This window comes from Taeniopygia guttata, chromosome 6 (genome assembly GCF_048771995.1).
Source record: "Taeniopygia guttata chromosome 6, bTaeGut7.mat, whole genome shotgun sequence".
NCBI classification, from domain to species: domain Eukaryota; kingdom Metazoa; phylum Chordata; class Aves; order Passeriformes; family Estrildidae; genus Taeniopygia; species Taeniopygia guttata.
Window position 1 is genome coordinate 23,104,064 of NC_133031.1, and position 18,377 is coordinate 23,122,440.

The 18,377-nt window shown below is 57.8% G+C and overlaps 2 protein-coding genes across 5 annotated transcripts in view; both read left to right on the forward strand.

Moving 5' to 3' along the window:
• The window catches only part of HPSE2 (heparanase 2 (inactive)), a 107,180-nt gene extending 94,217 nt beyond the window's left edge, over positions 1–12,963 (forward strand). For 3 of the 4 annotated variants that reach the window (XM_030276203.4, XM_030276205.4, XM_072931169.1), the window contains 4 exons: positions 176–290; positions 10,723–10,868; positions 11,837–11,983; positions 12,066–12,963. In XM_030276203.4, coding sequence (XP_030132063.1) covers positions 176–290; positions 10,723–10,868; positions 11,837–11,983; positions 12,066–12,231 — 574 coding nt within the window. In that variant the 3' untranslated portion in view covers positions 12,232–12,963. The remainder of the gene's footprint in view (positions 1–175; positions 291–10,722; positions 10,869–11,836; positions 11,984–12,065) is intronic. The other variant, XM_030276204.4, reaches the window with a different exon arrangement.
• Positions 12,964–13,480: 517 nt separating this feature from the next.
• On the forward strand, positions 13,481–18,309 carry HPS1 (HPS1 biogenesis of lysosomal organelles complex 3 subunit 1). The gene is made up of 18 exons (XM_072931167.1): positions 13,481–13,707; positions 13,795–13,932; positions 13,999–14,141; positions 14,380–14,488; positions 14,688–14,848; positions 14,925–15,027; positions 15,128–15,232; positions 15,325–15,394; positions 15,499–15,566; positions 16,111–16,278; positions 16,353–16,529; positions 16,597–16,664; positions 16,799–16,921; positions 17,022–17,086; positions 17,281–17,426; positions 17,511–17,624; positions 17,752–17,834; positions 18,077–18,309. Exons 1-18 carry the CDS (start codon positions 13,609–13,611, stop codon positions 18,237–18,239), a joined length of 2,103 nt encoding a protein of 700 aa, XP_072787268.1. The 5' UTR covers positions 13,481–13,608; the 3' UTR covers positions 18,240–18,309.
• Positions 18,310–18,377: the final 68 nt, after the last annotated feature.

Consider the following 18,377-nt stretch of genomic DNA (forward strand, 5'->3'; position numbering starts at 1 on the left):
CTTGCTGGGGCAGGGATAGTGGGAACCAGTTAATGGCCAGCTGATAAAACCATCAAGAGGCTTCAGCTCAGGTGCTGGAGCAGGAATCGAGTCGTGGGAGTCCCTCCATAGTGTTCCCCCCATGGTGTCCCCCTGCCCCTCCTTGGTGCCCTGGCTCTGTTCCCTCTGTCCCCAGGTGGCTGAACACGCTGGGCTTGCTGGCCAGCCAGGGCATCGACGTGGTGGTGCGCCATTCCTTCCTCGACCACGGCCACAACCACTTGGTGGACCAGAACTTCAACCCCTTGCCGGTAGGTCTGCCCAGGGATGTCATGCTGGTGCTGGCTGCTCCCTGCATGTCTGGGGGATTCTCTCCTTGCGGCCTCTCTGAACTCTGCCGGAAAATGAATTTTCCGATCTGTTCCTGACAGTGTTAATAGGAGATGTTGGTTCATGTCAAGTGCGACATGTAGGAGGCAGATGGGAGAGCGATACCTCTGTGGCTGAAATGTCAGATGATGCCCCAGGGCTGCAGCAGAGGAGGGAGGCTGGTACCACTGAGGGGCACCAGGGCAGGCTGGCGAATTGGAGGGATGGATGGGGCGGGCAGCTGGATCACTCATGTTGAGCTGGCCCAAGGGAAGCCAGGCTGGAGCTTCAGCACCTGATTTCAGACTTCCAGAAACCAAGGTGAAAGCTTCACAGTGAGCAGTGGATCTCAGCAGTGCCCCACAACATCCCTCATCTTCAGAAACACCTGGGCAGAGGGGGAACTCCCAGAACACATGGTGCTGATAAGGAAACCATATGAAAAATCCTGTTAAAAGTAGCAGGTTTCCTTTTCCTCTGGGGGTTAGTAAATGTACTGCCTTGCAAGCAGAGAGCCTGGCAGAGCAGCTGGGTGCTCTGCATTTCTTCTAGAAGGGATTTATTGGTCCATGACCCAGCAGACGCCACCAGCAGGCTGGGGATCCCTGTTGGAAAAGTGCACGGCCCTGACACTGTGAGCTGTGCTGGGATCTCAGGGGTGGCTGCAGGGAAGCAAAATCTGAGGGAATTGCAGCTCAGTCAGCTCTGCCTGCTCAGGCAATGAAAACAGCATCCCTGAGCACCAGGCTGGCTCCAGAGAGCAAACCAGTGAGCAGGAGAGCATGGTCTACTGCCTGTGCTGCTCTGGGTATCTCCTGGAGCACCTTGGTCTGTTCCCACATGCAGCCTTCCAGCTGCCATCTCTGGGGGCCCAGCCTGGAGGGCTTTGAGCTTTGTTTGGGATGAACCTGAGCTCACAGCTCGATGGATTTCTCCTGAAGAGCCAAGTTCCCTGACTAAGCCACATCACCCCCTTTCCCAGGGCTTCGGGGCCCCAGATTGCTCCTGGCTGGATGGGTGCAGGCCAGCTCCTGCCTGCTGGGTGCCAGGGGTAGCAGCTGCCTGTGGCAGCTCTCCTGGCACAGCAGCTCAGGGGGTGGCCCATGGCCAGCTCTGCTGGCACAGCGGGGCAGCAGCCCCAGAGTGGCCGGAGAAGGAGTGCAGTTCAGAAAGGGATTAAAGCCAGGGAAGGAGTTAGAAGAATAAACCCCAGGCTGTTAAACACAATGGAAGTCTTTAACTTGGATTTTGCTGGTGTTTTTAAAGATAAGTCTCCCAATAAGTGAGATGCCGATTACTGTCATGGTTGTTTCCTCACTCTCCCATGTTCTTCAGCACCGATCCCACATCCCATCACTGTGCTCCTGCACAAACTCCGGCAGGTACTTCCACAGCCCCTTTCCCTCCACTCCTGTGCTATGAAAGAGCCACAGACAGGTGAAAACCGCCGGAGGGTTTACAAAAGCTGCAAACACCGCAAAGCCCAGCGAGGCCGGGCGGTGACCTGCTCCGCGGGGCGGCGGCTGCCCCTTTCCCGTGGGAGCTGTCAGGAGACAAAAGCCGCCGGCGCTGTGAAACACAATCTGCCATTCGCTGCCATCACAGGGAGGTCTCCGCAGCCGGCTGGGCGTGAGGCAGCTCCGGCTGCCTGCTGAGGGAAGGGCTGCCCCGCCGGGCCAGCATCCCGGCTCCAGCTGGCAGCTCTCAGCGAGCCGGGAGCCAGCCCTGGGCTCCCCACAGCAGCCTTTGCACCTCTTCTCCTCCCTGCCCCTGCTGGTGCTTGCTTGTCCGATAAGAGGATGGTCTCAGGTGGCAGCAGTGTGGCCAACAGGCACTGAAGCTTCGCAGTGAAATTAGGAAGGTGCTCACATCTCTGCTGGGCCTCCCATACACAGCTGACTCGTGAGCTAAGTGGCGTCTTGTGACTTTCGGAACATCTTGCCACAGACATGGTCCTTGTGTGCCCCTCCAGGTCCTTCACCCATGGAAGGGCAGCTTGAGTGCCCATCCTGGTTACCAGAATTGCCTGTCCATTCTCCCTTTGAGCTCAAGTGTTTTACTGCCTTGTTATTTTTGAGATAACATTTTCATGTATGGTTGGAGTGCTTTTTCTTCCTGAGTGATTGGAGCAGTCAGCTGTATAATAGTCAGAGAAGCCCTTCAAATAAAGCCTTTTGCAGGTACATCAGTCTGCCTGCCTGCACTTAAACCTGTACACGTGTGGGAGTAAGGAGTGGAGGGAAGGAGGGCAGGAGCAGCACTAATATTTGCTCGTCACAGGGCAGTGCCTTTGAAATGCTGATCCGGCATATAGTACCTCTAGGATCATTTCAGGCATGCAACGTACATACTCTATCTCTCTTTCCTTAATATCTCTCTGAAACAGTCCAGAGGGAAGCAATACATTTATTTCACCCCAGGCAGACGTGAGATTTCTCTTCAGATTCTTACAGAATGTTAAAGACGTTTTTCAGTGCTCTTCCACATGGTAGTCATCTCTCTTTTATCCATACTTGGTATTGATTTCTGCTCCTTTAATGTGCAATGCCGTAAGGTTATACCTATGAAGAGAAAAAATTTGGGCATATTTCTAGGCAGGGCTTGAGGAGCACAAACCCCATGGAAACGCCAAAGCTGAAAACCAGACTTCCATTTCCTGTGGTTCCTCATGTACCTTCCTCTAAGGACTATGGGCGGTGAGATACTGAGTTTGGTAGACACTTAAAGTTCTTTTCTGCATATAAAATTCATATGCAGGACAAGAAAGTCCTGGAGGGATAAAGGGTGAATTGGCAGCAGGGGCTGCCTGCTCAGCTGTGGTGGTAGAAGACAATGTGATATTGCCTGTGAATTGATGGCGTCCTTGAGAAGGCATCACAGCAGTGCGAAAGTCTGTGCCCAGTGGTGCTGTGATCAGATGCTTGGATGCTGTGGGTGATTTTTCACCTCCTTGGCTTTGCCCAAAGCCGCTGGGGAGAACTCAATGGGAAAGAACATCACTGTCTGTCCTGGAGGAGGGAGGACCCTGGGCTCATATTTGGTCTGTGTTACCTGTCCCGGGCACCTCCGCATTAGGGAATGGGTTGGGCCCCCCAGTTTCCGGGTCCAAGGAGGCAAGGGCCCCTCCAGTGAGGTGCCAGCAGCGGGAGGGTCCCCCGGCATTGCTCCCGCCTGCTGCACGTACCCGCTCCCCGGTGCGCTCACAGCTGAGCTGGCCTGGCAGGAGCTGCTGCTAACTGCAGCTGAAGGTCCCGGCCCTGCACCCGAGGGGATCCTCCCCCGGCCAGGGCAGCGGGGGCTGGCTCCTCACCCACCTGTGCCCATGCCCACCCTGGGGCCCTGCTGCTGCAGCCGCCCGTCGGCGCATCCCGCTGTCACCGCGCTGTGCACCAGCCGGCCCAGCACCACTGCAGCACTGCGGCTGCTGCTCCCCGCAGACCCTGCCTCCAGCTCACTGTCTGGCAGAGGGTGCTCAGGGCGCACTGCAGCGTGCCCTGCAGGCAGAGGCACGGTCCCAAGTCCGGGAGTGACAAAGGGTGGGGAGAGGGAGCAGGTTCAATGGAGCTTGCACACACGCATGGAAGCTGTTCCTGATGACCATAAATCTGCTGCGCGGGCATCTGGCACCCCAGTCTGCCCGGCACGCTAGAGCACTGACTCTGCTGGGAGCGATGCCTGCAGACAGGGAAGGGGTGGGAGAGGCAAGGATTGGCAGGAACTGTTGTTAGAGGACATTTGCTCTGGCCACAGATGGGAGGGATGAAATCCCAGGCAGTTCAGGTGTGCATGGGGGAAAAGCTTTCCTGTGAGATGTCCAGCTAAAGCATGGTCTGCTGAAGGGCAGAGTGGAAATGGTGCCCTGTGGAAGCCTTCCAGCGAGCCTTGGCACAGCTGCCTGGCACAGGTTTGAGCAGAGCATCTACTCCACCACCTTGTCCTTTCTGTCATGTATCAAGGACTGAAGCATTGTCTGCTTTCTGCACCCTCTCTCCTTCCAGGAGTTCCAGGTTTGCTCTGAGGATCGTTGTATCCATGAATGAGGAGACAGATTTAAAGCAGCTAAACTCTGCTTGCTGTCACAGTGGGTTAAAGGGCCTTTCCCTCTTGGTGCACCAGAAAAAAGGTCTCTGAAGTGCATATGCACTTAAATGGATCAAAGCCAGGCTAGCAGCTCTGGCACCCACCCACTGGAGCTGCAAGACATGTGCAGAGCTGGAGCTGGACTGTTCCTCCTGCAGCAGAGTCTGGGGCAGAAACAAAATCCATCTGGGACCGGCAGCAGCAGCTTGTCTTGGAAGGATGGACACAGCCATGGCTCACATCTCCCAGAGGCACCATGCTAGTGCTAAACCTGCTTAGCTTGGTCACAGAGCCAACCCAGGGCTGTGAATGAGGTGGGACAGAAAGACCATTCCCAGAGTAGATTGGTGTTCTGGAAGAACAGGAAACAGAGAAATTGCATTTGGTTTCCAAGCCCTCTGATCTGGCAACTCCGTTCCCTTCCTGTAGCCTGCATCGCCTGGACCCTGTTAGGGAGAGGTGATGACAAAAGAGAGATTTGGCTGTTTCTCCATCTGCTCAGATCCCAAGAAGGTGGGGAGGCCACTGGCTGGAGGCAGGCTGTGATGGGCAGTAGGCAGGGGTCACGTCCTACTCAGCACATTCCTGTTTCCTGGGCAGGCTGTCCCCTCAGTGCCACTGATGCCTGGGAGCAATTCCTGTGGCTGCCACTCCCACAGTAGGAATTTTGCTGAAGACACTTGCTTGAGGAGAAGGCTGCAGGAAGATGTAAAGGCTTAAGGCAAGGCAGGAAAGAGCGGTGTGAGATGAGGCATTTGCAGCCGTTAGCAGGAAGGAAGAGGATCAGCACAGCGAAAGCAACAGATGCCCAGGCAGAGACGGCAGCAGTTTCAGAGGGCTCTGGTGGGGCACCTGCAGGGATGTGGCCTCAGCCAAAAAAGGGATTGGTCAGCACCGGCCGTTCCTTTCATGGGCGGAGGTGTCTGGATCAAAGCAAAGGTCTGACCTGCCCAGCAGGGGCAGAGCAGGGGGAAGAGGCAAGGGGCCCCTTCCTGCTGCATCTCTGCCTGCTGCCTCCTCCCCTGCTGCTGCCTCTGGCAGGCCAGTCCACTTGAAGCCCCCTTGTTTGGGGCTAGAAGGAGCCTTGTTCCCCATTCATAGACTGTCTCTGGAGTGTCCCCTGTGGTGCTCACTCACAGACTCCCCAATGCAGCAACAAATGTTGTAAGAGATTGCTCAGTTCTCCACAACCTTCATATAAGAGGGGACATACACAAAACAGCAACCAGATCATGTCCCTGAGGGTGGAAACATGAGAGCTCATGAAGGTAGCATTAGTGCCTGAAGCTGATGGTTTTGACTTCAGAAAATGTTGTTCCCTGCAGGATGAGGCTCTGCCCCACTCTACTTGTCACAGGACCTTGCAAAGGGCTTGGCTGAGAAAACCTTAAACTCCCACTTAAGAAGCACATAAAACTCAGGGATAATGTTAAAAGCAGCATTATCCAGCCTTGCTGGAGGAACAAGCAGCTATGGCTTGAACAGGATGTAAGGACCTCCACAGGGAGAAAGCTTTGGATGCTGAGAATCTCTTTAATCTAGTGGAAAAAGAAAGAACAAGAACCACTGGTTGGAAGCTGAAGCCAGACAAATTCAAGACAAAAATAAGGAGTGGAATTAACAGTGTGGATATGTAACTGCTGGAAAAGGCTCTTTGGAAAGTGGCAGCTTCTCCATCCCTCCAAGACTTCACAACCACAATCAGTACTTTTCTGTAGGATGCTTTTGTCAAAAACAAGCCATCAGGCTCAACAAAGGGATGAAAGAGCAGAGCTCTCTGTCCTGTGGTGTTCAGCCCAGCCAGCCCTTATCTCCACACAGGTTGCCTGGACTGTGGAATAATGCAGATGAAGGTGCAGGACTGGGGCTCTCTGTAACTCTATTGAAACTCGAGTGTGCATAAGGCACAGGGGAAGAACTTGGACAGCTTCAGAAGTAGGAAGAAGCAATAAAACGTGGAATATGGTGAGCAGCAGCCAGCTGATGCTGCTGGTGACTTGGGAACATAAAGCCCTGGCAGCCCCAGCAAGAGGAGGTTGTGCACCACGGGCTCACAGCCTACTCTTTTGAAATTCAGCTGCCTTTGCTGGTTACAGTTCCCAGGAGACTAAAGGGCTATGGCTCTTTTACTCTGGTTTTCTGGTTATGGAAACATCTTCTCAAACATGGAGGGCACAGAGCTGAACAAATGCAGGTGGGCAGCAGAGCTGCTTTCTTGTCTCTAGGAGAGAGCGCGGGGATAATTCCTGCACTTCTGATGGCTCTGCAGACAGGAGGGTCTGGCTAATCAAGCTTGTTTCCAAAAGCTGAGGTCTCTAAAACTTCTGTAATGAAGTAAACTGTGCAAAGAGATCAGGTAGGACCCTCTGGGCTTTCCCTCTCTAATGGAAAGCTTGTACATCTTCACTGTCCCCATGGGGCTCAGAAGATGAGGGTCCCTGAGCTCTGCACATCAGCTCACTCAACACAAGCTCCCCTCCTGCCCACAAATCAGGAATCCCAGACAGGAGACCTCCTGAGGCACAGGAAGGCTCTGCCTTCAGGTGCTCCTCACCTGCAGTACTGCTTGATGGGTCTGCAAAGTAATTAAACCGAGAAAGATCCCTCGATTCCCTTGGGACTAATAACAAACCAGATTCTTCTCTGCTATCCCTCCTCTACTGCTGCAGCCGTATTGCTGGCCCAGCCCTCACAACAGGAGTTTTCTGTGACTCCAAAAGACAAATCCTTTCTGCAGTTGCACTGGTTGGAGCAACCTGTCTCCCTTGACATCGCTGAGGCTGCCCCTGACAGGATGTCCAGCACCACACTGCACATCTTTACAAGGGGTATGTGGGCACTGCCAGCCTGGGGAACTTGCTTGCACAGTGTGCCACATAGGAGCGGGTGCCAGCTGCTGTTGGGGCTGAGGAAGATGTCACTGGTCAGTGGAAAAGCCACCCTGGTTGCAGCTGGGTTTCAAGAGCAACTATTTCCCAAGCTGATCCCATCTGAACAGGAGCTGGTAGCTCTAGGAAGCCCAGCAGCCCTGGTGTGATTTTAGCTGGAGTTCACTCATGCTAGTGGATGGAGCAGCCCTGGAGCACCAGCCCAGCTTGGGAAAGTGTCTGCCCTCAGGAGGTTGGTTTCAGTCATGCTAGGTGTGTGTGTGTGTAATTCATCATCCAAGTGCTTGGTGTCACCAGGTCCTGGTAATTTATTGCAAATAACATGATTTTGGCCCCTCACACAAGTGGATTTGCGATGATGCGAAAAGCTGCAGCTGTCTTCAGTGCTTCCCTGCAGGGAGCTGAAGGGCTCGAGTGCCTTGAGGCCAGTGCTGACAACTCCTTTTTCAACCCCAGGTCAATTTTTTGGCCCTCCTTTGAACTCTCTTTGCTATTTTCACATCCTTTTTGAAACTGAGACTTTGGAGCTAGCTTTGCCAGCAAGGCAAGGTAAAAGCACTGCTCTCCCCTCACCTCCTGCAGATGTTAGAGGGACACAGTGGTCTCTGCACTGCCCTGGAGGCACTGACTGTGCTGAAATACTGCACACTCAGCTGTGATCACCTCATACTCTGCAGAACAGCTCACCTTAAATCACTGCTGACTGTACTACCCATCCCATGGCACCTGCATGGCTTTTCTCAGAAAAGCTGTGTACTCTTAACTGGGCCAGAAGCTCACAAAACATAGCCAACACTTAGTAGAGACAATCATCTGTCCTTGTGCCCAGCTTGGGAGATGCTGAATGGCACAGCTCTGCCCATGAACCATCATGGCAGGAGCTTGGGGCTCAATGCCCGCAGCTCTGCAGGGTTGTTCAGAGAACCCTTGGGAAGAGCAGGTGCTGAGATATGAAATTTAGCAGCAGCTGGGGCAGCTCATGGGGCTGGGCAGGCTCTCAGGACCCCCACATTACAAACCTTGCTGCTGCCTTGAGAGTGGAGGGACACTGATGTCAAAGCAGCAAATCCCTGGGGAACACCCAGCCCAGAGGGAGGCTGGAGGTTCCCAGCTCACCATGGAGGCAAGACCATTGAGAGCCTCCTGCAGAGCAGCTCTGGAGATCCTCATGGAAATTCTGTGTCTGAGAATTCTCCATCACTTCTGTAACTTGTGGGTGAAAGCAGCATCTCATCAGTGGAAATACAGAGAGGAGATGAGAAACCCCCAAAGGGCTTCTAGAGACCTAAAAGCCTGAGCTGACAGGTAGCTCAGGATACAAAACTTAGTTTTAATGTGTGACCATGGGGCTAAACACTGAAGTCTGTGCTTTTCTTTGTCTTCACTGCAAACTCAAGAAGTTGCTCATCTAATGACTGCTAATCAGGGTGGCTTGCCAGAGAGGCAGCAGTACCGTTTCTCCTGCCTCCTGTGAGCCTAAACAGCACAGGCTGGCACTGCTTCCCACAGAAGCTTGGTGCAGGCAGGGACATCCTCAGGCTGCAGGGCAGCCCGAGCAGCCAGCAGGGTCAGGGACAGAGGCATGGCCTCACTGATAGCACACATCAGCGGCATTGAACAACTGCAGCTCCTTCTCCCTGGGAACTTTGGCCTTGTGGCTGAGCTGTCTCAGGCTACACAAGCCTCTTCCTTCACACTCACATCTCCTTTGGGGCCCAGAGTTTCCAGAGGAAGCAGTTACCAGGCTGGTGTGGCACAAAGCCCCGTGGTTTTGGCTGGGAGTAGCAAGAGGAGAACAGAATGTGGCTTTTCCTCCAGCATTATGCCAAAATCTTGCCCAGAAAGTGAGAAGTGTGTCTGGATCTATCTTTGCCAGACCAGCTAAGTGCTGATGGAACAGATCAGCTTCTGCTGAGCTGGAAAGAGCATGGGGCTGGCAGTTCAATCTGGCTGGTGGGTTTTTGCCTTGTGCTGGTCACTGGTGCCCCGCTGCTCGGCTTTATATGCTGACCTCTTTACCCAAAATGCATGTTAATCAGGGGCTGTGGGAGGGCTCCCCACGCACAGGATGGATAACTCAGTCTATATGAGGTATCTGCACTTCCACCTGCCCATTCTGCCCTGCATCCTGGGGGCCTGGAGACCCCATTCCCAACCACATGCCCTTCTGGGATGCAAGAGCCCTTCATCACACTATCCTGACCATGCAGGGCTTTCCTTGCCCCTCCCAGGCACTGTGCAGAGCCACGAGGTGCTTGTTCAGTACCCATTTCCTCCTCACTATGCGGGTCAGCCCTGACAGGCAGAGCAGCCCCTGGTGCTAGTGTGACCATCACTGCTGAAGGTTACACATTGCCATCGGGGAGGGGGGATCATCCCAATTGCCCTGGGGCACATGGCCCTTCTAGGATATCCACTCTGGGCTGTTCAGAGAGTGTTTATCCAGAGTGCTTATGTGTGTGAAGGTGCCTCAGCACCCACAGGCAGCACTCAGAGAAGCAGGGCGAGAGGCTCCATCTCCCCAGCATCACCTGGTGTGCCTGGAGCAGCAGTGGGGCCAGAGCCCCATCCTGCAGAACAGCAGGCGAGGGCCTGAGCCTGCCCTTTCCCTTCCCACAACCCTGCTTCATTTACCACACACCTCCCAGCTCCTGCAGCGGATGAGGGGGGGCCCTGCCAGCCTCCGTCACCGCACAGCCTCACCTCCCTCCCCGGGGCTTGGGGCCCATCCTGCACACTGTGCAAGGCCCTGCCCTGCGGGAAAAAGTAGTGTGTGGTGACGTAATTAAGGCTGCATCACTTTTGCATGTGTGTAGGGTCTAAGCATTTCCTCTTTCTTGAGCTTGGCTTCCCCATGCTCCTCAGGAGACTTTAAAACGGGAGAAATGGCTCTGGGAAGCTGAGCACCCTCAGCAGTCCCAAAAGCCAGTGAACCACGAATAGAGACAAAGAGAAGGGGAGAGCTCTGATGTGCTCCAGCTCTGTGTGGAGAGTGGTGCAAGAGCCTGCTCCAGAGACATCAGAACCCTGTGTGCATCAGCTGGAGCTGGTGTACAGGTCCACAGCATGGTTAAGTGTTGGTCCATGGGTGTGTGTGATGGTGCTCGTGCTGCTTCCCATGCTCTGCAACCCAGCCAAGATCTGAGCTCCTTTAGGGTGTACCCATGTCTCTCAGCATGGGCAATGTATTCCTCCCTGAATCCCTTTCCTGGGAACATCCATGCCATTATGGCTTGGACTGCACGAAAAAAAGCTCATCCCCAAGGCAGACATCTGGCACACAACATTTTCTCCCCAACAGCCATAATTTTGCTGGGCTGCAAGCAGGGGGGCCAGCCTTTCCTGCCCACGCCCTCTGTGAGTAGGGGGGGCTGTCGTGCTGCTGACCGTCCCCTCTGCCCCCCAGGACTACTGGCTGTCCCTGCTTTACAAGCGCCTCATTGGTCCCAAGGTGCTGGCGATCCACGTGGCCGGTCTGCAGAGGAAGCCCCGGCCCGGCAGGGTCATTCGCGACAAGCTCCGGATTTATGCCCACTGCACCAGCTACCACAAGTAAGTGGAGCGAGGCTGAGGGTTACAGGGTGGGGTAAGCGGTACCCCCAGGGGATGGGGGCCAACAAGGACACGCTGGGGCACCTTGGCTTCCCAGGATATCCACTCGGGTCCTGCTCTGGCCGCTGTCACAGCGAAGGGAGAGCGCGGGAGCGGCGATGCCCCCGCTGAAAGTCGCGGCCAGCCCGTGCCTGGGAACGGGGCGGGCCGGGAGCGGCGCTGGCCGGCGGGCAGCCTGGGCAGCGGAGATCAAGGGAGTGCATTTCACACGAGGGGCCCCGCTCGCTCGGGTTACCCGCCGGGCCGCGCTGCCGTGGAGCCTGGCCTGGTTATTGTTTCGCTGATAAGGTCTTTGAAAGCACCTCAGCCAGCCGGGGGGGCGGCCACCTCCTCCGCGGACACAAGTTGCTATTGTGGAGGAGGAGAGACTGTTTCTTTACACAGTCCAGATGCTTTCAACATGCCTCCAGCTCGGTAGGAAACCTTGTCTAGTAACTGACAGGTGCAAAGTGCTTTATAGCCTTTGTTTGGGGCTGTCTGATTAGGCAGGGACAGAGGCTCAGTGTCTGGACCTGTCTGTCAGGTGCCCGGGGTGGCAGGGGCAGACGCCACTCATGCACAGAGCTCCCCTCCGTTCTCAGCCTCCTCCTTGCAAGGCTGTGGGAGCGGGAAACGGGGGCCATCGTGGGACTGACACTCTGTCCTTGGCCACCTCCACTCTGGACACCGTGGCAGCATCCTCTTGTGCCGTGTCACTGCTGGCTGAAGAGGGGGGCTTGAAAGGTGTCACCTCAGAACCAGGCTTCATGATGGGAAGGTGGCATCTCCCTGTGGAGGGGCAGCAGGATAGTGAATCGGGATACCTGCACCAGGCCGGTCCTTACAGAGACCCCCAAGCCCCTTCTTGGAGGCAATGCTCCCTGAGGACATGGCAGTGCAGCCCTCATCTCCCACTCTCCCCTCTGTAGTCACAACTATGTCCGGGGATCCATCACCCTTTACATCATCAACCTGCATCGCTCCCGGAAGAAAATCAAGCTGGCAGGGACGCTGCGGGATAAGATTGTCCACCAGTACCTGCTGCAGCCCTATGGCAAGGACGGGCTCCACTCCAAGTAAGTTTCATGCTGGTGGCTGGGACTGCCACCACTGTCCCATGCTCAGTGCCACTGCGCTGACCCTCTCCTGGTCCCACAGGTCGGTCCAGCTCAACGGGCAGCCGCTGGCCATGGTGGATGACGGGACTCTCCCCGAGCTGAAGCCGCGCCCGCTGCGGGCCGGCCGCACCCTCGTCATCCCCCCGCTGACTATGAGCTTCTACGTGGTGAAGAATGTGAATGCGCTGGCCTGTCGGTACCGATAGCCTGGGGCCCACAATGGACTGGCCAGCCCCGCTCCTGCCCCTGTGCACTGCCCAGGTCACGCTGCCTCCTTGGCAACCCACGCAGCCTCGTCGTGGGGCCGTGTTGGGCAGCTCCACGCCATGCCCTCATCCTCACCCCCAGGATGTCCTCCACCTTGGGACCACCCTGCCCTGTGACCGCAGAGCTCCACATGCCTGGCCACCATCCCGCCAGAGCAGTGCCACAGCCAATTTGCAGGGCCTGCCATCCTCCGTCCTGTGAGCTGCGAGGACCCGGGCCCTGGTGCCCACTGGCTGCAGGGAGGGTTGCGACGCTGAGCCCCGGTATAACCCGGGACAAGCACCCTCCCCGACCCCCTGGTCCCGCTGCCCCTCGGGATGACCCCTGCAGCAGCCGGACCCCCTCCCCGGCGGCGGGCAGTGCTCCGGTGCAGCAAGCGCATGGAAGCAGCTCCCTCTACTGCCGCCGGGATGCCGGCCGGGCCCGCCGGGGCTGCACCGGGCGGGGCGGGGCGGGGCAGGGGAGGGCGCGCCGGGCCCGCCCCGTGCGGGCGAGCTCGGGCTCCGCGGCGGGAAGTGTTGATAATTAAATTATACATCCCGGAGCGGAGAGGGGCGGAGCGGCGGGCCGGGACCGTGTCCTGCCCGGGAGAGTGGCGGTGTCGCGGGCAGGGAGGAGCAGCTGCGACGCGCCCAGGCGCTACCGGAGGTGTAATAAAGTTGGGCTCTCAACCGCGCCGGCGTCTTCTGTCCGCCGCGGGCTGGGCCGGGCCGGACCCCGCCGAGCCGGACGGGCGGGAGAGGTGCGGTGCCGCTGTCACACGGTGCGGTGTCGCTGTCACACGGTGCGGAGCCGCTGTCACACGGTGCGGAGCCGCGGTCACACGGTACCGCTGTCACACGGTGCGGTGTCGCTGTCACACGGTGCGGTGCCGCGGTCACACGGTGCGGAGCCGCTGTCTCTGTCACACGGTGCGGTGTCTCTGTTACACGGTGCGGTACCGCTGTCACACGGTGCGGTACCGCTGTCACACGGTGCGGTGTCTCTGTCACACGGTGCGGTGCCGCTGTCAGACGGTGCGGTGCCGCTGTCGCTGTCACACGGTGCGGTGCCGCTGTCACACGGTGCGGTACCGCTGTCACACGGTGCGGAGCCGCTGTCGCTGTCACACGGTGCCGTGCCGCTGTCACACGGTGCCGTGCCGCTGCCGCTGTCACACGGTGCGGTGCCGCGCCGGGCCGCCGGGGGCGCTGCGCGCGTGGGCGCGGCGGTCACGCGCGGCGGAGCAGGAAGCGGCGCGGGGCGGGTGGAGCCGCCCGGTCCCGGAGCCGCTCGGTCCCGGTGTCCCGGTCCCGGTGTCCCCCCGGCCGCGGGCCATGCGCTGCGTCCTGATCGCCAGCACTGCGGCCGAGCTGCTCTTCTACTGGGCCGATGCCGCCTTCCTCCGCCGGCTGCGGCCGTCCCACGCCGGGCAGGTGGGGCGGGACGGGCGGCGCGGGTGCGGGTGCGGGAGCGGGTGCGTGAGCATGGGGTGCGCGGCTGACCGGGAGAGTGTGGCGCAGGGCCCGGCGCTGGAGGACAGCCTCAACACCCTCTTCGCCCCCCTCATCATCTCCTGCGCCGCGCTGCTGGAGAAGCTCTCCGACACCTATACCTGCTTCGCCACCGAGGGTGGGCGGCACCTCCACGTCCTGCACATGGTAGGACCGGCACCGGGGACCAGGGACCCCCGGGCGGCCCCCGCTTGACCCCGCTGCCGGTTGCAGTTCGGGGACTGCCTGTACATCGCAGTGAACGGCGACGGGACGCAGAGCGAGGACGACCTGCGCCGGACGCTCTTCGTGCTGCGGCGCTTGGTGGAGGCTCACTGTGGCCTCGTCACGCTCGACTCGCACCTCATCCGCAAGGAGTGAGCAGGCACAGCCACCGGCACGGGGAGGCATGTCGGGTTGCTGGGGTGGCTGCTCTGAGCTGCCTTCTTGCAGCACCGGGGGGTGGGAGTGTGTGTTTCCAGCTGGAACCCTCCCTTTGCTGGGCTGCAGCTGGGTTTTGGGGTCCGTCCCACGCGGGGAGCTGGGTTTTGGTGTGTCCGTCCCACGCGGGGAGGTGACAGCCACCTATGAGTTACACTCTTGTGATGGCTGCAGGCTGCGGCCGGCTGATTCAGAGCAGCGGGAGCGTGTGTGGAGCCTGCTGCGGGGCCTGCTGGAGACCTACAGCCACCTGCGGGAGGAGGACCAGAGCTTTGCAGTGGAGGTACCAATGCTCTGGGCTGTCCCTCACTTTTGGGGTGTTCCAGGGGTGGGAGGCTGCGTGGAGTCCCAGGATGTGGGAAAAGGCAGTAGGCTGGGGACTTTCGGGCAGCTCCCTGGAGCAGTGGAAGCTCAGACCTGCCCCTAGGACTGTAAGGCTGTGCTGAGGGAGCTCAGCAGCCTGCCCTCCTCCTGCACCTCAGGCCGTGGAGCGGCTGATCCATCCTCAGCTGTGTGAGCAGTGCATCGAGTTCCTGGAGCGACAAGTGGTACAGTACATCAACGCCAGCCCTGAGCGTGGCGGGGATGAAGTGGGCCATGCCTTCCTCCTGGTACACACCAAGCTGCTGGCCTTCTACTCCAGGTGTGCCCAGCCCCACCATCCTCCCCAGGGCAGCCATTTGTCCTCCCAGCTGACCTGTTCCTCCTCTGGCCTGCAGCCGCAACGCCAGCTCCATCCGTCCTGCCGACCTGCTTGTCCTCATCCTCCTGGTTCAGGACCTGTACCCCAGTCAGAGTGCTGAGGAGGAGCTTGGCCCACAGGTGCTCCAGAGCAGGACTGGGGGTGCAGCAAGTCAGGGTGCTCCAATGGGGTGATGCCTTGACAGTTGGGGCTTAGGGGTTTTTTCTCGCTTTTTGAAAGGCCACAGCAGGGAATGTTCTTCCTCAGGGACCCAAGAGAAGTGAGAGCATTCCTGTGAGTGGCCCTGGCTCCCATGGAGCTGCAGAGAAGGACTCGGATGACCAAGTGAGTCCTTGATATCAGGAGTTGCAGGGTGGGATTGCTGGGAGGGCTGCCTGTATCGCTGCTATCGCTGACCCATTTGTTTTTGCTGGCAGGACACAGATGATCTCTCTGTGCCTGAGGTGTACTACACACCTGAGCCCTCGCCAGGCGGGCACAGTACAGGTGAGTGCCCAGTTGGGCAGCAGCCGTGCCCCACACCCCCAGGCCTGCCGAGGCCCCAGGGCTCTGAGGGGGGCTGGAAGGGTGCCCTGCCGTGTTCTCTGCAGGCAGTGAGAGCTGGTCAGAGGGTGCTGAGATGCTGAGCCTCGGGGAGGTGGATACTGCAGATGTCCAGGTGAGCAGAGAGTCCTGCAACACCTTCCAGCTCCACACCTCACCAGCCTGTCCCGGTGCCCTTTGCAGATTCCAGTCCTCGTCACTCGTCTCTTGCTGTGCTACAGCTGTGGGTGTCCTGTGTCCCTCATGTTGTGCATAATTGTGACAGCTCTGATCTCCTTCTCTGAGGCATTGCTTACAACGAGTTGTCAGCAGAGAGGGAGCAGGGCTGCCTCAGACCAGTGTCTCCCTCTGCTGCTATTGGGCTTTCTGGGCTGCTTCCCTGATGGATGCTGCAACACCTCACACACTGCAGCAAACACTGGCCTCTGTTTAAGGCATTTGCAAACTTTGTCTTTGCAACAGTCTTCTTCTCTGCTGCCCCTTTGGGGTCCCTGGGCACTTTCCTCACTGCTGATCTTTTCCTACCTGGCCCCTCCAGCTCTTTTGGTTCTGTCTTGCCTGGTTGCAGCTTTCAAGGCAATGCTACATCCCTACAGAGCATTCTTGGTGTGAGCTGTCTCATCCCTACAGGGGACTGAGTATCTCCCCTATCTTCCCAGATGGCAGAGGACTTGCTCCAGACCTTGGGGCCTCTGGTCCCTGAAGCTTCAAACCCCAGAAGGATCTTTCTGGATGCCAGCCTGCGGGAAGGTTACTGCCCCTTGCTGCCACACACCATGCACTGCCTCCCGCTCTGGCCAGGCATCTCCCTTGTGCTACTGACCAAGGTGAGCTGCCTCTGAGGTGAGGGACGCTATGTGGGACTGGGTCCTGCCTGACACACCTCTCCTTTCCTTGGCAGGGCCCCATGACCCAGGTGGCCATCACCTTGTACCAACTGCTGGATGGTTTCTTGGTGCTGGAGAAGAAGCTGGAAGAGGGACCAGAGGTGGGAGTCACACGCTCCTACCCATTCCTCGCTGAGCTGCGGCAGCGCATGGACAAATTTGTAAAGAAGTTGAGTGGACAGGACATCCAGGTAGGAGTGGGAACATGAGGACCCTGTCCTGTTTTCTCCACAGCCTGACATAGTCCTGTCTTTCTAGTTGCAGAACACCTGGTTGGACTTCAAGAACAAGATCTTTTCACGGAGTGAGCCTGGGAGCTCCCTAGAGTGAGTAGGGGGAAGCCAGGGAAAGTCTCTGGGACAGGCAGGGACCTTTCCCAGCCTGGGGACCAGCACAGCTGTCTCTGCAGTGCTGGGGACCCAGTGTCCAAACTGAGCACTGTCTGTGTCCCCTGGCTCAGGCTGCTGCAGTCAGTGGCCAATGTGAAGCGGCAGCTCTGCTCCGTGTACCGCCAGCTCTTCCTGACCTCTGCTGGCCACAGCCTGTCCCAAGGGCTGCGGGACTGTGCTCAGAAATTGATGAGGTGAGTGCAGGGGATGGTCAGCCTTGCCAGGGGGCTGCCCCACACCCAGCTGTGCTGGGGCTGGTGGGTCCTGGCCTCTCACCGTGCCTCTTCTCGGCAGGGAGAAGCTGCTGGACTGGCGGGACTTCCTGCTGGTGAAGAGCAGGCGCAATATCACCATGGTGTCATACCCATCTCTGCAGTGGGGACCCAGCCTGGCAACGGGGTGTCCCTAAGGGGGTAGCAGATGCGGGAGTGGGACCCTGTCCCCTGGCACCAGGATCAAGGGGAGGAATGTAATGGGCAAAGGTGGTTTCCCTGAGGCTCAGGAACTGTCCTGGAAGGGCACCAAAGTTGTTGGACACCCTTAACCCATCCCACATACCTGGAGGACTTCCCTGGTCTGGTGCACTTCATCTATGTGGACCGCACAGCTGGACAAATGATGGCACCATCACTCAGTGTGACAGAGAAGTCTAGTTCAGAGCTGGGCAAGGGTCCCCTGGCTACTTTCATCAAGAAAAAGGTACTGCTCATGGGATGGGAACCGCAGAAGAGGGTGGAAATTGGAGGGGTTTTGCTCAGGCTTCAGGTGCCCCTTGTGCCCCAGGTCTGGTCCCTGATCACACTGGCCCGGCGATACCTACAGAAGGGCTATACAACACTGGTGCTGCAGGATGGCGACTACTGCTGCTCCTATTTCCTCTGGTTTGAGAATGAGATGGTATGTGGGGCCAGGAAGGGGTTGAGCCCTCTTTCCCTGGGGCAGGGAGCAGGCTGTAGGCCTAGCCAGCTCTGACTGCTTGGTGGTCCCACCCCAGCTCCTGCTGTCTGCTGTCATTTCTCCCCAGGGCTACAAGCTGGAGGTGATGGAGATACCAGTCCTTTCTGATGATTCTGCTCCCATTGGGATGCTTGCAGGGGACTACTACAGGTGTGCAATTGCCAGCCCTATGATTTGGCACCAGGGCTCAAAGCTGTGATGGCACACAGGTCCCTGTGAGTGATGCCAGGATGCCAGTGTTGTGGTGTCACTGGAGTTGCACCAGCCCATCTCCCAGCCTGGTGCCAATGGTTTTGCTGTGTCCTTGCAAAGTGCTTTATAGAGGGAAGGTCATTAGAAAGGGGTTGCCTGCATGCACTGTACCTGATAAGCCCCTGTCTTCTCCTCCTCAGGAAGCTGCTGCGTTATTACAGCAAGAACCACCAGGCAGAGGTAGTGAAGTGCTATGAGCTGCTGACTGTGCACCTGGGCATCATCCCCTCCGAGCTCGTGGTCCAGCAGGCCTATGACTTGGCCCGGCGCCTCTGGGAGCCATCCCGCATCCCTCTGCTCTGAGCAGCCTCCAGCCACCTTGGGGCAGGGATTAAAGTTGGGTGTGTGGGTGTTCCCACAGCCTGGGCTGCTTTCTCAGTGTCTGTGTGCCATTCCGTGGGTTGTGCCTGTAGGCAGAGACAGGCAACCTTCCCATCCTTC

Coding starts and splice junctions, on each gene's coding strand:
- HPS1 (XM_072931167.1), top strand. CDS start 13,609: ATGCGCTGCGTCCTGATCGCCAGCACTGCGGCCGAGCTGCTCTTCTAC. Junction 15,028..15,127: donor AGGAGGAGCTTGGCCCACAG/GTGCTCCAGAGC, acceptor GCTTTTTGAAAG/GCCACAGCAGGGAATGTTCT. Junction 15,567..16,110: donor TGGATACTGCAGATGTCCAG/GTGAGCAGAGAG, acceptor CTATCTTCCCAG/ATGGCAGAGGACTTGCTCCA.